The sequence below is a fragment of the Lygodium microphyllum genome, chromosome 21, assembly GCF_053477565.2.
Source record: "Lygodium microphyllum isolate KBCC chromosome 21, Lygodium_microphyllum_v1.1.10, whole genome shotgun sequence".
Lineage (NCBI taxonomy): Eukaryota > Viridiplantae > Streptophyta > Polypodiopsida > Schizaeales > Lygodiaceae > Lygodium > Lygodium microphyllum.
This window is the reverse complement of record NC_141155.1, coordinates 19,890,305-19,907,558: the sequence shown is the minus strand read 5'-3', so window position 1 is coordinate 19,907,558 and position 17,254 is coordinate 19,890,305. Positions and strand designations below refer to the sequence as shown.

General features: G+C 39.9%; 1 protein-coding gene across 1 annotated transcript; it reads right to left on the bottom strand.

Annotated features, from left to right (window-relative positions):
* Positions 1–696: 696 nt before the first annotated feature.
* Positions 697–1,650, bottom strand: LOC148017793 (uncharacterized protein At4g26485-like). Its single transcript, XM_087661498.1, has 3 exons — positions 1,500–1,650; positions 1,098–1,317; positions 697–976 (listed from the first exon to the last, which is right to left on the bottom strand). Exons 1-3 carry the CDS (start codon positions 1,648–1,650, stop codon positions 697–699), a joined length of 651 nt encoding a protein of 216 aa, XP_087517624.1.
* Between the last annotated feature and the right edge of the window lie 15,604 nt (positions 1,651–17,254).

The following is a 17,254-nucleotide window of genomic DNA, read 5'->3' as shown; positions in this document are numbered from 1 at the left end:
AGAGAGAGAAAAAAAGAGAGAGAGAGAGAGAGAGTGTGTGTGTGTGTGTGTGTGTGAAATGTGTTAACCAATTGTAATTTGTAACAATGGTGCTTCAAAAAGTTTGGGGTGAAGTGCCCGCACCTAGTAAACTTTATGTACATTGATATACACCCCTTCAGAATTTCTCCCATGTAATGTACATTTATATACACCTCTCCAGAATTTCTCTCATGTATTACTTACTAGGCATGTGATGGAAATGCGCAAGTTAGCGCTGCTGTAGTTGATGGCTGATGCTAGAATGTGATGGAAGGGCAGGAGTTAATGCTTCTACCGCTGGTGGTGTATCGAATGCAACCGAATACGGCCGAAACTGCGGCGTATGACAAGAATTGAGAGTTGAGATGACCAGAAGCTTTTATAGCATTTCGCCACTGCAAGTTTTGAGAGAGATACCAGAACGAAGCAAAAACGACACCCAGGCATAACGTCATCTTCCCCTGAGATTGAGAGAGTTTACGGTCTAAACAACGAGAAAGGAAGCAACTTAGAATGAACCAAACCTTGTATGTTTGAAACTTTTGCTTTATAAACGCGCAAGCTTGCCCGTAAATTCGTGGGAGCGAGCTCTTCTTAGGTCTGCGTGATGAGCAACGGACTCCGGAGCTCAAGTACAATGAATTTGGATCATGTCATGAGGGTGCATGGACATTATTAGTCTTGGCTTGTGAAGACGAAGGTGCCGCAAGTTTTGAGGGGAAAGCTCCTGGCAGGCCTGCGTCCGGCACCTCGTCGGTTGACGTATCCGGGGTACGAGGACGGACGGAACGCGAGGCATTCCTTGAAGCACAGGCCACTCTCCTCTCCCAGCGCCTGCACGTCCCACTTGGCGTATGGCTGTCGGAGCACGTGGTGCGTCACGTGCACCTGCCCTTGAGGCTTCAGCAGGCTGGCTGCGTTGCAAAAGAACCGCCTCAGAAGATTTTGGTGGGCCCTGCATTGTTACTAGTAACCTTAATCATCATCCCAATTAGTCATCCATCTGCAGTCTTCGTTTCATCGTTAAGATTTTTGAGAAACGGATGGTACTTTAATATCGAGCTTAATTCAATTACTTGATCTTTGCTGGCACGGTCTCGCAGAAGCCGTCGTCGAAGCCGGAATGGGGGAAGTTGAAGATGATGCGGTCGAACGACTGCTGGGTAAGCTGGCTGTCACCCTCCGCGCGTGCCATACTGGTGGCGTCGACCCCATGCAGCAGCTGCACGCCTGCTTTCCTCAGCTTTGCCAACCTCGCATCAATATCCATGTACTTGTACTTGCTAAGCACCGTCTCTGCAGCGCAATGTTTCAAAGAGCACAAAATACGACGACCCAGTCATGCTTTGTTACGATTATAATCAGGTCATGTATATTAATCAGCGGCCGATCAGTAGCTCACCGACGATCTAGTATAGGATACTAACCCTAACGATCTATATAGTTAACGCTGAGACTGACTACCGAGTGACTATTACCAAGCGTGTCCAAGGACGTGGCCACCAGCCGCGGCGCCCAGATGAACGCCTCCGCCAGCGCACTGGCGAACGAGAAGTCGCCTTCTCCCACCAGCAGTATGTCCTGCTCGCTGGAATATACAGCTTCTTCCATCTTTAACTCTATCTCCATCTCTCTCTCTCTCTGTCGCTAGTATCTCTTCTGCACACAATTGCTCCAATTATAGTCACTCAAATGACATCTGTGGCATCATTATTCCAAGAGACGCAATTAAACTACAAAGATGGAAATGACGCCATCATTCACAAACTGCTATCATGGCATCGGGGTGCATATCCTCGCGCCATTACATCTCCTCGATCCGAGCGTTGGCCCATCGTTTTAAATAGGCAGCTACTTTTATCATCGACTGCTTCTATCTAGCGGCTATCCTAGACTCTAGACGTGATTAATTATACGGCACTACAAGGAAATAGACCCATCGACGGACCTTCTAAGAGGACTTTCCCGTTGTCCCTTTTCACAACGGTCTGATGCATCCGGCCTGCACGTTTCCACCGAGCAAACGATGCAATATCGAAAACGAATAGGAAGAGTTGGGCAACATTTGCTCTGTTAGGAAAAGTTACGAAACACATAACAATGCCTATCATTGCTGTTGGTGCATTCCACAAAGGGACCGGGGGAAAGTCCTATAATGCATTTTTTGAACTAAACAAAATACCAATAAGCACATCTACAATTGTGATAAAAAGCTCATCAAAAGACTTGCGTCCTACATCAAGCTTGTCACCTATTTCATGTCATTTAAACGTGATTTTTTGTAACTTTATAAACATGTTTTCTTTTTAAAAAATCTCGATCATTTTCACATGATCATAAACGTGCAACATATCAAAAAGAATTGAGGAGTTGCTAGTTGCAAAACTATGACATAAGATTTAGTTCTGCAAACTAGCAGCTCCCTAGTTTTTTTAAACCCTTCCTTACATGCATAAGCAGCTAGTTCCAAAACTATGACATAGGCTATAGTTCTGCAAACTAGCAAACTAGTAGCTCCCTAGTTTTTTTAAACCCTTCCTTGCATGCATAAGCTAGTTGCAAAACTATGACATAAGCTATAGTTCTGCAAACTAGAAGCTCCCTAGTTTTTTTAAACCCTTCCTTGCATGCATATTATGTATTGTCTATACTCACTTAATCCACATTGTAATATACACACAATATCATTTTTTGACATAATAAATTGTTGATAAACAAAAAGGAGATTAACAAAGTTATACTCTTACTTGAATTATAATTGAAATATGAGTTTACAAAAATACCAAGGTTGGCTTGCATCATATTTCTACCATGAAGTAATAAGGCACCTACAACATATAGGAGAATATCTGCCTCTATCTGTAAAACGAGAACAAATCAAATGAAATTAAGTATACTCAGATAATAAATAAAGAGGTCATAACATATAGAACAATTTTTATAGAGAGTTCCTCAAATATTCGATCCTGTTAATAGACATGTACAAGAAGGTGTTAAACTTGCAATTTACATGTGCAATTCCATGCTGTTGTAAGCATTATTTGCTATTGAACATGTTATGCCAAAAATTCAAAACAAAATTGAAAGACTTGACATTGCTATATAGAGAGGAAGAAGCATGTGAACATTACACTAGTAAAGAAGAAAGAGTAAGAAATACCTTTTCCAAGAACCTCACTTTCCTTGAGAGTGTGAAAATACTCTTCCTTCTTTGATGTTTGCTAATATCAAACATAAGAAGAATAAGAATAAGAAGAACAAGTGTGGGGAGATGCATCATGGGCGAGGGTCATGGATTCCTACTCTCCTCCATGTTAGTATTCAAATCAAAATCAATGTAGTTTGATTCCTAGCTCTTGCTAGCGTTTTTTTTATAGAATTTGCATATACATTCTAGAAACCATGTTGCTTTTATAGTTGATTTAATTACATAATCTGATTATAATGTCTCTGTCTCCATTGAAGCCATGGTATAATACTAGCTCATTTTAATTAAAGAAATTTTCTTATTGTTTTCAAGGTGTAATCCATTGTAAGAGAATGTGGGAATTCGCATTGTAAGCCTCTATACGTTGATCTTGTTGCTTGAGAATCTACAAGTTTTCCACCCTCTATGCATGCATTTTCTCCAACTAGTGGAATTGTATCAACCATGATACTAAAATAAGTAAACTTCATCTTCCATACTCTATTTTGCTAAGATCTGATTATCTCTAGTGGTCATGACCTTTACATTACTCCTTTGTAAGGTTTACAAGAGAAGGACAGATAGAACATAACTTCTAACTTGAGTCTTAGAAAACTTGAATCCTTTACCAAATACCCTACACCCTTGACCTTTTATAGACTCTAAATCTTAAACCTCAAATTCTAGACCCTAAACCTTAAACCCTAGATTCTCTATTACCCTAAATCTAAATCCTATACTTTACAACATGAAACCTAGAACCTAAATTGTGACTCTAAACCCTAGTATTGTACATGAGATTTCTTAGCTTAATGGAGCCGAGTAGGATTTGGTTCTTATGTGTGCAATGAGGTGTAATGGAAATTTTACGTTTCGTTTGCAAAGGAGTGCAACCTTCACATTTGACACTCTACTTTGACATGAAGTTCTAGTATGGATCATATTTCATGCTTTCCCTACTTATTTGTATAATAAAGTTGGATCTCCCCAAGAAGATGCACCATCTCAAACATAAAGAACAATGAAACATAGTCCTCTCTTTTGATGTTGCATGATCGAGGATCTATATTTATTTTCCTCACACAACTATTCCCAAAAGATCATCGTGCTCACATACTTCTCTAGAAGGTAACCTTTCTCTTCTTCTTTTTTCCTTACCAACCACCCATGTAATATTGTGACACAACAATTCCAATTCCTTGTGTAATCATTCTCTATAGAAACCTTTCATAAGTTATTCTCATTGCAATCTTGCTCCAACCATGCTAATTTGCATTCTTTTTTTTCTTTATTCACTTCACATAGCACAACATGTTTGGTTGTATTGTCATTCATATCAAAATATCCTAACACAATATCGTTTTTCTCTAGCCATGGAGAAATACATGTGACTTCACCCACTTGTAGTAATCTCATCCTTGATGAGAGGCATAGTCATAAAAATGAGATCAAATACCAAGTGTTCTCAAAAGACCAACCCAAAATCTATTGCTATAGGTAAGAATGATATAACTATCTCAGTAGTAGAGACAAAAAGTGGTAGTGACATAAGGCTTAGGGAATAACTAGCACACGATCACAAAATCATCATGAGTAGAAGACAACTACAAGATACAATATAATGGTAGTACTACTGCAAGATGTTGTGAGTATGGACAATACAAGACTAGCTCTATTGATAGAGAGCACACAAGATGCCAATTAAAGGGACTGGCCAAAGGGACTCGCAAAGGGTCCAACAATGGAGCATGGGAGCCCTTTGCCTAATCTCTCTTAGATATCTGATCCTTGAGCTCCTGGATTCTACACGTGCTACCCTTGTGCTTACTTCTCTCCCTTCCTTATATATCCCGCTACCTACTATGGAATTGTCTCCATCCATGTGCCATGCCAAATAGTTTTCACTACTCCTGCACCTGCCATCAACTCATTAATGCACTATTTGTGACTTGAAGGTCACTAACTACCACCACCTTTAACACAAAAATTTCTCATAGTGACAAGGCTACTAACATGCAAAGCTCACACAACCTTTCAATTTGAGATCTACAATGATGCCATTCTTATTGTCTAAGCAAGAATGTAGAATTCTCAATTACCCACATTGAGGGTCATCTAAGACATGTCCAAAGAAATATATATCCACAAGAAAAAATGAAAATAATAAATGGCCAATAAGTTACAAGAAAATTTTCCAAATAACTATATTTTAATAAGGATTGTCATTGAGATGTTTTTTTAGATATTTAGGTTGATTGCTCTTCAAAGCATGTGTCTAAATCCAACAATCGGGGGAGGGAGATAACGAGATTTTTATGAAAACATTAGAGGTGTGAATATATTGACCACTTATACACTTGAGAATATTGTATTCACTTGTTTGTGCTTACAAACATCTACATTGGACAAGATGTAGGATCCCCATTAGATAATCCTTATTGATCTACCATTTGTTTTCTCGAGACGAGACAAACCTATCAATAAATATCTCAAAAATAAACTTCTTTAAATTAAAAAAAAAACAAAATGGTCCCATAAAAGACTTCCATGGTATAAATAATTCCAAAATAATCCTAACAAGTGTCAGATTAACATTTACCTCTACGCAATCCATAAACCCTATCCAAATGCTAAGAAATGTGTGTCTACCTTCTCATGCATGAAAGAGTCACCTTTCTCATCTCTCCTAGAAAATGAACTATCTCTATCCATAATAGAAATGTAAACCTACCATATAACTCTATCTTGCAATCCAATTATACCAACAAATTGACTCTTATAGCAATTCTTCCCTTAGTCCACTTGCAAAAAGTTTGACATGGGAACCTAACTCAAAAGGTGGCCAAAAATGAGGAAGGAGAAGCTTCTATAGAAATCCTTGCATCTACATGCAAGGTCTCTACTAGTAGACCAACCTACTGTCCACAAACATCATCATAGTTTCATTTATATCTCGAGGAAGTTACTATATGCATATCCTCTATATCACGTGCATTCAAGGTCTATTTATAAATATCCTTATATGTGAATTTTTTCTGAATAAAACATAACCCTTTTCTATTCAATTTGTAAATAACCCCTTTATATTACACCCTTCTATATGTAAAAAATGTATAAAAATTGGTATTTTAAAAATACCTTATTTTGAACCCACATGATGCACACATATATTCATGACTAAATTATCTGAGATTTATATCATGGACTCCACACCTTTATAAGTCCCTATTGCAATCATATACATATACTACAAGATACATGTCACTACCAATGTTTAAAGAGACACAAATATTCATTAAAAAAAATTCCCCATCATCGCTAAAAGCATTGGTATATGTGTCTCTATAGATTCATCACAATTAGTGTCACTTTTGTGACACTAATAGCAATGGAAGTAGTGATGCAAATAATGACACTTTCTGGTGCATATACTGATGCACATAAAGACGCATGCAGTAAATTACAGATGTAAAATAGCGATGCTTTTTGATACATACATCGATGCAAATAGTTACATGTGTATTAAATTAGGAACACTAATAGCGACGATTATAGAGAAAAAATAAATTAGGTGGCAGTTGCCACCTCCTAGCACAATGTGCTGAACAATGTTTCATAAAGCAATTACATATTGAATACACAATTGGCATTAAGACAGGTGTATCATGAGATACTAGAAAAAGAGGATCAATGATTCAATATTTAAATAATTACAAGATTGATTGTTTAGGCTAGACCTTAGAAGACCATAGAAGAAGTCATATGTATGGTCTTTTGTCTATTTTGGATGTTTGTCAATTTTGATGACTTTTGGAATCTTGAAAATGGAAGGTCGTTGCTTTTCATAGCACGCACGGGATTCAGTTATGTTGGAATGTATGCTTAGGCGGGATCATTATGTAACTATAGCGGATTTTTTTGAATGAAGGATGCAGATGCAGTTTGTCAACCTATGTTGTCTTATTTCCTCTATTCTGATCCTTTGGGAGTTCATATCTGAGCGTAGTGAGATAAGCAATGATGTAGAAAGTGAAATACATGTGATGTGAAGATGAAGTAACACCATATTGGGGAATATATGGGAATTTCCCATAAGTTTGGGACACGTGGTTAAATATTTGGATTTATCATAACTTGAACACTATAACTCCAAATCAAGTGCTCTATAGCTCAATAGATTCCATTTTTCAAGCGCTCTCCAATGATAGGTCACATCATATGGTTTTGAGAAACTTATGGGCATGTTATCCGAGTGCAACATTTTTAGTATTCACAAAATGGAAATTGAGAGATTCCCAAAATCACTAATATTGTGTTAAGTTTAGCGTGAATTCTGATTTTCTCAATTGTCAGATTGAATGTCAGAATGTCATTTGAAATAGTAAAACTGTGTAACTATTGCTCAGCCATGTAACCATAATACACTGGCGATCACGGCATGGTCGAGTTTGCTCTCTTTTGTGGGAGGGACGAGTGCCATGCTGAGCAGTGGTTTTGGGGGTAGTTACATTGGCAGTTATGTTTTTGGAAGTCAGATACTGAATTATTTTTCATTCTAGAGAATTCACAGCAACCTGTCCACCCATGTTTCACAAGGTGGGTAGTGCAGTGTGCAGCAACATGCAGAAGGGCATGAAGGTGGTGAAGATAGTGGGATGCAAAGTGACAATTCGGAGGATGAGTCAAATCAGAGCGTAGAGGAATTGGAGGATATAGAGAATTATGGAGGGCTTTTCAATGAACCTAGAGGATTTGGGCAATTGGATCCAACTTTTGTAGGAGGAGTAGTATTGCAACAAGCATTTGTGGCAAGAAGATAGTTGCAGTTTGACCCTTTGGGAATTCAAAGGGGTGTATAAATACGTCCTTCAGTACGTACACCATCAAAATTATCTTCAGTAGGGCATTTGACCCCAAATACGCAAAGGAATATGGTAGTAGTGGCTAGAGTGAATTTATACGTCAAGTTTGGGACCTTTTCCGAGAAGTTCAAACAAGGCCATGATTGCCACATAGCTCAATTTGAGACAAGGTGGAAGGCCAAAGGATTTGACGAAGTGTATGACGCGCAAGCCAAGATGTGACAATTCCAAGAAACACTTGAGGGAAGTGCCATGCAGTGGTTGATCAATTTCAATATAGGGCATTTTGCAGATTATGCAGCATTAAGGGATGCATTTCTGAATAGATTCCGAAAGGAGAAAAATCCGAATGATGTGCTTACAAAAATCAAAGGGATTAAGCAAATGAAAATGTTTATGGAGGATTACATTTAGAAATTCAATCAGTATTTGAAGAGGCTTACCAATGCTGAAAGGCCTACAGATGAAATGTTGGCTCGATATTACATGCATGTTCTGCGGAAAGAATTGTGGAATGCAGTAGTAGGTGTAGACGTTAAAGTTAGTTTTAATGCCTTGTGCCTTGGTAGACACTGCAACAAGAGCATAAAAGAGATTTGGAGCTACAAGTCCAAGTTCTTCAAGGAAGAGTTCTCGGGTGAAAAGGAAGGGAAAGAAGGGGAAGAAGAAGAAGAAATCTTTGGATGACAATAGTTATGATGATTCTGATACAAATACAGATTCACATACAGATTCGCATTCCCATTCAGAAGCAAGTAGTAGTTCAGATTTCAACTCAAATTCAGATAAAGGAGATAAGAAGAGAAAGCATAAGAAGAAGGGTAAAGAAAAGATCAAGGGGAGTTTAGTTCAAAAGATGGTAGAGAAGAACATGAAGGAAATGGGTGTCAAGCACGAGTCAGGTAGCAAGAAAGCTCATTGTGACATTTGTGAAAAGGATGGTCATTTGACAACTAATTGTTGGTATAACCCAAAGTTCCCAAGACAAATTCTAGAGCAGGTTCAACAAAATATTCAACAAAATTTGGCACAAGCACGCAGAGTATTTCCTGATGCTCTAGGACAGCAGAGGCCATTTAACAATTCAGGATGGCAAAGGCAACAATAACACTTCTCTAGATGGAGAAAATCTTTCAATCAAGATAGGCCATTCAGATGGAATTTCAATCAAGGGTTCTGACCAAGTTTTGATGGATTTTAGAATTCTAAACCATGGGGAGGAAATTGGAATCAACAGCAAGGATGGCAACAGCCATCGAATTGAAATCAATAGAATTGGAATCAACAAGGGTGGAATTCACAAGGCTGGAATCAGCAACCACCAAATGAGCAATTACCATAGCTACCTGCCCCACCTATGCAGTCGAGGGAAGCAGAGAAAGTACCTCAAAGTAATTTAAATGATGTGGAGATTTCTAAGGATCATGGGACAGATCAAGTGTCAACAGATTGTTATCTGGAATGTGATTGTTCGCAATGCAAGTTAGGTGAACCAGAAGTATTGGCGGTCACATGCTCTAAAGAAAAGCTAAAATCACCTTTGGATCGAGAGGAACTGAAAGAAGTTAGAGATGACATTGTTGAAGAAGTGGAGAAGTCAGAGCGAGAAGAGATGACATCCAAGCAGAAGAAAAAGTAATTGAAGAAAGTGCAGAATTTTGAATTGACATTAGGAGCATTGTTTGAAGAATTGTTGAATACTCCTATGCATTTTACATTAGATCAGTTGCTCTCATTGGTCCCGATTTTCAAAGATAGGTTTTACTCAGTTACAAGGATGTCAACTGTTCCAAATATTCAGAATGCATTGAAGGAGAATGTTGGAAGCTATCAAATCGGTCCTAATGATGTTGATTTTACCATTCCGACTATTAAGCTTGAGTTTGATGGTCACACATTTTCAAATTTTTTGCTAGATGGCAGATTTGGTGTAAATATTTTGGCACAGGCTGAATTTTCAAGGCTCACAAATGCAAAGCTTGAACTGGCACCATTTCAAGTAAGGATAGCAGACCAATGTAGAGTGCAACCAATAGGGATGCTGAGAGGGCAAACCCTCAAAGTGCATGGGTTGTTATTTCAGTCAAATTTTGTTGTTTTGAAAATGCAAGATGCAGGTAATGCTTATTCCATGATATTGGGAAGACCGTGGTTCAAATCAACAAAGCTTAAGCAGGATTGGGAACAAAATGAAGCAGTTTTAAAGAAAGGAAAGAATTCAGTAAGGATTCCAATGACATCTATGAAGAGTTTGCCAACATCAATAAAGCCAATGATGGCTCAGATTATTAATTTAGCTGAGGATGTTGAAAATGACAAGTAAGCATGTTTTCTGGATGCCAATCCTAGTGTGGTACCATTGTTTGAAGTTGATGTGGAAAGGATTGCGCAAAAATATGTTTGTCAAGAGGAATCTAGGAAGTCAGTTAAGGAGTCATCTTAAGAATCAGAGTATGTGGATGCAGAGCAGAATCCGACTCGGGAGTTAGCAGTTTCTCATCAGTTAAAGCTGAAGGAGGATTTGGAATGTGTAGAAGGGGAGGCTGCACCAAAGGAGGCAATAACCAGAGCTGAATTCTTGTATGACAAGCTTATGGAAAAGGTTTCACGGGTCAAAGAGGATGATTTGTAAGATTTGAATTTGGGATCTGATGTTAGGCCAAAAGTTGTTAAAGTTAGTGTCAATTTGGATGATGGATTTAAGGAGGATCTTAAGAAGTTGTTGCAGGAGTTCATGGATGTATTTTCTTGGGATTATTCTGACCTAAACGGCATGGATCCAGGAGTGTATAAGCATCATATCAATCTGAAGGAGGATGCAGTTCCAATGATTCAACAACAATATAGGATGAATCCAAATTATGCAAAGAAGGTGAAAGAGGAGTTAGATAAGCTTTTACAAGTGGGTTTCATTGTCCCAATAGATCAAGCCGAATGGCTGTCACCAATAGTGGTTGTTCCAAAGAAGTTAGGGAAAATTTGAGTGTGTGTGGATTATAGGAAGCTAAATGTAGCAACAATCTGCGAGCAACAATCGGAGATCCATTTCCATTGTCATTTGTGGATTCAATTCTAGATGATGTCGCAGGGCATGACATGTACAACTTTCTTGATGGATTTTCAGGATACAATCAGATCCGGATGGTAGAAGAGGATGTCGCCAAGATGGCATTTATAACTGAATGGGGAGCATTTGCATACATAGTAATGAGCTTTGGATTTAAGAATGGACCACCATCATTTTCTAAGGCAGCTTTCAGAACTTTTGAGACGTACTTGACGAAATTTATGCATATCTTTATGGATGATTTTTCTGTGTTTGGAGTAAAGGCAAAGCATTTGGAGTATCTTAGGAAATGTTTGGAGAGATGCTAACTGTTTCGGATGTCTTTGAATCCTTACAAGTGTGCAATTGCAGTGTAGAGAGGGAAATTGTTGGGTCATATCAGCTCATAGGAAGGGATGTCAATTGACTCTGACAAGATAAGTGCAATCCAGAAGGTAGTAGCACTAGAAAACTTGAAGGCAGTGTCAAGATTCATGGGGAAAATAAAGTGGCATAACAGGTATTTACAGTATCTGGCAGATGTGAGTTCACCTTTGACGCATCTAACAAAGAAAGATGTTGAGTTTGTGTGGGGAGATGCTCAGGAGAAGGCATTTCAGATTATGAAAAAGATGCTTGTGGTTTCCCCTATCATCCAACCACTACATTGGCAGCTATCATTTCATGTGTTTGTGGATGCATCGGATATGGTGATCCGAGAAGTTCTAATGTAGGAGAAGATCCGAGGATGGTTCAGACCAATGTATTATGCTAGTCGGATGCTGAAACCAACTGAAAAGAATTACACGGTCATTGAGAGAGAAGCTTTGGAGATGATTTTTGCATTGGAAAAGTTCAGGCATTATTTGCTAGGGAATAAAGTGATCTTTCATGTGGATCATGAAGCGCTCATTTTCTTGGTGAAGAAACTAAAGCTAAAAGGTTGACTTGCCAGATGGATGCTTTTGTTACAAGAATTTGATTATACAGTGCTACATACACCAGGCAACAAACATGCAATGGTGGATTATCTTAGCAAATTGGAGCATGTGCATGAGGCACCTGGAGTGTCAAATCAACTTCCGGATGTGAAATTGTTTCAAATACAATGGCAAGTTTTTGACAATTGGTATGACAAAATGGTGCAATTTTTGACAGATGGAGTGTTGCCTTCTGATATGTAACAGACCAAAAGAAGAAGTTCACCTTGCGTAGTAGGCTATTCTTAATAATTGCAGGAGCATTGTATAGAAAAGAAGCGGATCAGATAATTTGAAGATGTATTCCAGATGAGGAGCAAAAGGTTGTTTTGCAGGAAGCACATCATGGAACAACTAGAGGACATTTTTTAGGTGAAATTACAAGAAGAAAGATTATGCAAGCACTACAAGGATATGAGGCTATAGCGACGCGCGTTAGCGACGAAAAATAGTGGCATCGCTATTTGCGTCGCTATTAGCATCACAAATGCAACGCAAATAGCGACGCTACCCAGAGGAAAAAAACGCGGGCCGAAACCCGAGCGCGTCATTTTCACGCATTCACGAAAGAGAGAGTGAGAGGGAGAGTGAGAGGGAGAGCAACCATCTTGCTGAGAGGGAGAGAAAGAGAGAAAGAAGGACAAAGAAGGCTTCTCACCGCCAGCGCCGCCACCGTCGCCACCACTACCGTTCGCGAAGAAGAGGAGGAGGTGTATGACGGAGGAAGAGGAGCCGTCGTCGCGAAGAGGAGCCACCAAATCCATGTTCGAGCCTTTACAGTGAGTGCATTGTCCATTCTTGCTTTGCTTTTGTGTTTTCTCTCTCTCTCTCTTACTTGTTTTTTGTATAATTCGTGTGTATTGAGAGAGGGAGAGGAAACGAGAGAGAAAGATAGGGAGAGGGAGAGGGAGAGGGAGGGAGAGGAAAGGAGAGAGGGAGAGGGAGAGGGAGAAAATGGGAGAGAGAGGGAGAGACAAAGAGAGAGGGAGAGGAAATGAGAGAGAAAGAGAGGGAGAGGAAATGAGGGAGAGGGAGAGGGAGAGGGAGAGGGAGAGGGAGAGGGAGGGAGAGAGAGAGAAAGAGAGGGGGATGGAGAGGAAATGAGAAAGGGAGAGGGAGAGGGAGAGGGATAGGGAGGGAGACATTAAACATAATAGGGAAATGAGAGAGGGAGAGGGAGAGGGAGAGGGAGAGGGAGAGGGAAACATTGAAAGAGAGAAAGACAGGGAGAGGGAGAGGGAGGGAGAGAGAAAGAGAGGGGGAGGGAGAGGGAGAGGGAGAGGGAGAGGGAGAGGGAGAGGAAAAGAGAGAAAAAACATTAAACATAATAGGGAAAGAGAGAAAGAGATCAGGGAGAGGGTGAGGGAGGGAGAAGAAATGAGAGAGGGAGAGGAAGAGAGCAAAAGGAAATGAGAGAGGGAGAGGAGAAAGAAAATGAGAGAAGGAGAGGAGAGAGAAAAAGAGAAAAAAGATGTTAAACATAATAGGGAAAGAGAGAAAGAGAGGGTGAGGGAGGGAGAGGAAATGAGAGAGGGAGAGGAAGAGAGAAAAGGAAATAAGAGAGGGAGAGGAGAGAGAAAAAGAGAGAAAAAACATTAAACATAATAGGGGAAGAGAGAAAGAGAGGGTGAGGGTGAGGGTGAGGGTGAGGGTGAGGGAGGGAGAAGAAATGAGAGAGGGAGAAGAAGAGAGCAAAAGGAAATGAGAGAGGGAGAGGAGAGAGAAAAAAATGAGAGGAGAGGAGAGAGAAAAAGAAAAATATATGTTAACCATAATTGGGAAAGAGAGAAAGAGAGGGTGAGGGTGAGGAAGGGAGAAGAAATGAGAGAGGGAGAGAAAGAGAGCAAAAGGAAATGAGAGAAGGAGAGGACAGAGAAAAAGAGAGAAAAGATGTTAAACATAATAGGAAAAGAGAGAAAGAGAGGGAGAGGGTGAGGGTGAGGAAGGGAGAGGAAATGAGAGAGGGAGAGAAAGAGAGAAAAGGAAATGAGAGAGGGAGAGGAGAGAGAAAAAGAAATGAGAGGGAGAGGAGAGAGAAAAAGAGAGAAAAATCATTAAATCTAATAGGGAAAGAGAGAAAGAGAGGGTGAGGGTGAGGGAGGGAGAGGAAATGAGAGAGGGAGAGGAGAGAGAAAAAGAGAGAAAAAACATTAAACCTAATAGGGAAAGAGAGAAAGAGAGGGAGAGGGTGAGGCAGGGAGAAAGAGTGAGAGAGGGGGAGGGTGAGGGAAGGAGAGGAAATGAGAGAGGGAGAGAAAGAGAGAAAAAAATGAGAGAGGGATAAAAAATGAGAGAAAGAGAGAAAAAAATGAGAGAGGGAGAGGAGAGAGAAAAAGATAGAAAAAATATTAAACCTGATAGGGAAAGAGAGAAAGAGAGGGTGAGGGTGAGGGAGGGAACGTATACGAGAGAGGGAGAGAAAGAGAGAAAAGGAAATGAGAGAGGGAGAGGAGAGAGAAAAAGAGAGAAAAAACCCATATACCTAATAGAAAAAGAGAGAAAGAGAGGGTGAGGGTGAGGGAGGGAGAGGAAACGAGAGAGGGAGATAAAGAGATAAAAGGAAATGAGAGAGGGGAGGAGAGAGAAAAAATGAGAGAGGCAGAGGAGAGAGAAAAATATTAAAAAATATTAAACCTAATAAGGAAATAGAGAAAGAGAGGGAGAGGATGAGGCAGGGAGAGGAAATGAGAGAGGGAGAGGAAGAGAGAAAAGGAAATGAGAGAGGGAGAGGAGAGAGAAAATACACTAAACATAATAGGGAAAGAGAGAAAGAGAGGGAGAAGGTGAGGAAGGGAGAGGAAATGAGAGAGGGAGAGAAAAGGAAATGAGGGAGGGAGAGGAGAGAGAAAAAGAGAGAAAAAACATTAAACTTGGTAGGGAAAGAGAGAAAGAGAGGGTGAGGGTGAGGGAGGGAGAGGAAATGAGAGAGGGAGAGGAAGAGAGAAAATGAAACTAATTGTTGTTGTTTGTTATTGTAGTAGTAGTTTTTTTTCTTTTCTTGTTTATTGTTGTTTAGTTTTCTTGTTTTTTGTTGTGGTAGTAGTAGTAGTAGTAGTAGTTTTTTCTTCTTTTCTTATTTATTATAGTAGTAGTAGTAGTTGCTATTATTGTTTTTTTTTCTTCTTTTCTTGTTTATTATAGTGGTCATAGTCATGGTAGATGTGGTGGTTGTAGTCGTGGTGGTAGTCGTAGTTGTGGTCGTAGTCATAGTCATGGTCATAGTCATAGTTGTAGTCGTAATCATAGTCGTGGTCGTGGTCATGGTCATCGTAGTCATGGTCGTGGTCGTGGTTGTGGTCGTGGTCGTGGTCATGGTCGTAATCGTGGTTGTCGTAGTCGTGGTCGTAGTCATGGTCATGGTGTGATCATCATAGTCGTAGTCGTGGTCATCATAGTCATCGTAGTCATCGTAGTCGTAGTTGTAGTCGTAGCCGTGGTCGTGATCGTGGTCGTGATTGTGGTCGTGGTCATGATTGTGGTCGTGGTCTTCATCGTAGTCATAGTCGTGATGGTTAAAGAAAATGAGAGAGGGGGAGGAAGAGAAAAAAGAAGAAGGAACGAGAGAGAGTGAATAAATATATATCATAATAAAGAAAGAGAAAAAGAGAGAGGATGGAAGGAGAGGAGATAATGAATGGATAAAAAACAAAGAGAGAGTGGTGGGGAGGTCCGGTGCAACACCACGAGATGGAAAACACTCCAACATATATATGTAATTAATCTGTGGGTGGGTGGATGGAGACTTTACATATGTTAATTTTTGCTGAGTTACAAGAGAAAAAATCCATTCTCAAACAATTGAAGAAACAATTTAAGAAAGAAAAAAAGAATGATAACAAAAACAAATTGTTTGTCGTAACGTAGACAAAATGGAAAACGATGAAGATCTTGTTGTTCAAGTTCGCGAGGCATATCTTAATCAGCATGTTCCATATCCTTGCTCTCAATGCAAGCTGGAAACGTCAATTATCTATAGAACACATACGACGCTTCGGCGAGTTTCAATCTGAGATCATTGATCAGGGGATTTTGGATTTTCAGCAAACGGTAAGAAAAGTTAATATCAATCATGCATTGTACTCTCAAGCTAATTAAATACCATATACAAGAATATTGGGTGTGGCTAGCAAATTTTCTATCCAGGGAGGTGACGTATTGTCCCAAGGAGGAGTGCATCCTTTGCGGCCAATTAGAAGAGTTTGTGGGCGTGCGATGGATGGAGTGCCTGAGCCAATCCACCACTTGCACAACCCAATCTATACCGTCAATATCAAAGGAGACATGTAGCCTTCCAGACCTACCTACAATCTTGGAGCCTGAGATGGAGGCAATGATCGATGCATTGATTCCCATGGATGTTGAGACTTCTAATCCGCTTAGAGAGGAAGCATCCATACCATTATATGATGGGTGCCGAGTATCTCGCCTAAAGACACTACTTGCACTCCTAAGTGTGTAAGCAAAATACGGGTGGAGCGATGCGAGTGTGACCGAGTTGTTTAGGTACCTTGTACGTATGCTTCGTTGATTTCTTTTTGGCACTATTATTAAAAACATTGGTGCTTTTTCAAGGTGTTTTATGATTTTTTTCAGGTTATTGAAATATCATATATTACCACCTGCAAATACCATGCCTGAGTCTCATGATGATACACGACATGTTTTACGAAAGCTTGGCATGGACTACAATAGTATCCATGCATGCATCAATGATTGCATACTATTTCAAGGAGAATACGAGACTATGGAGACATGTCCAAAGTGTGGTGCTCACAAGTATCGATAGGACTTGCAAGGGAAAACCATCCCTCAAAAAGTTCTTAGACACTTTTCACTTATCCCCCGCATAAACCACATGTTCCAAATGTCCAACATGGCGAGCTTGACAACGTGGCATGCGCAGAATAGGTCCACAGATGGAGTTCAACGAATATCAGCGGATTCACGCGCATGGAGCCACATTGACTCTACCTTCCCAAGCTTTGCCCGAGAGCCAAGGAATCTTCAGCTCGGTCTTGCAATGGATAGCATTGTCTACGCTCAACTTCTTACAGTGTGTGGCCTATAGTCCTTGTCAACTACAATATCTCTCCATGGCTTTCTACGAAGAAAGGACATCTCATCCTTACAAAGTCAAAAATATAGATGTGTGTCTTCG

Bases quoted from the DNA above. Each gene is read 5' to 3' on its own strand.
- LOC148017793 (XM_087661498.1), bottom strand. From the start codon at position 1,650: ATGGAGATAGAGTTAAAGATGGAAGAAGCTGTATATTCCAGCGAGCAG. The intron at 1,318-1,499 runs GTAATAGTCACT...ATTGCGCTGCAG, and splicing joins CACGTCCTTGGACACGCTTG to AGACGGTGCTTAGCAAGTAC. The intron at 977-1,097 runs GTAATTGAATTA...GTAACAATGCAG, and splicing joins ACCGTGCCAGCAAAGATCAA to GGCCCACCAAAATCTTCTGA.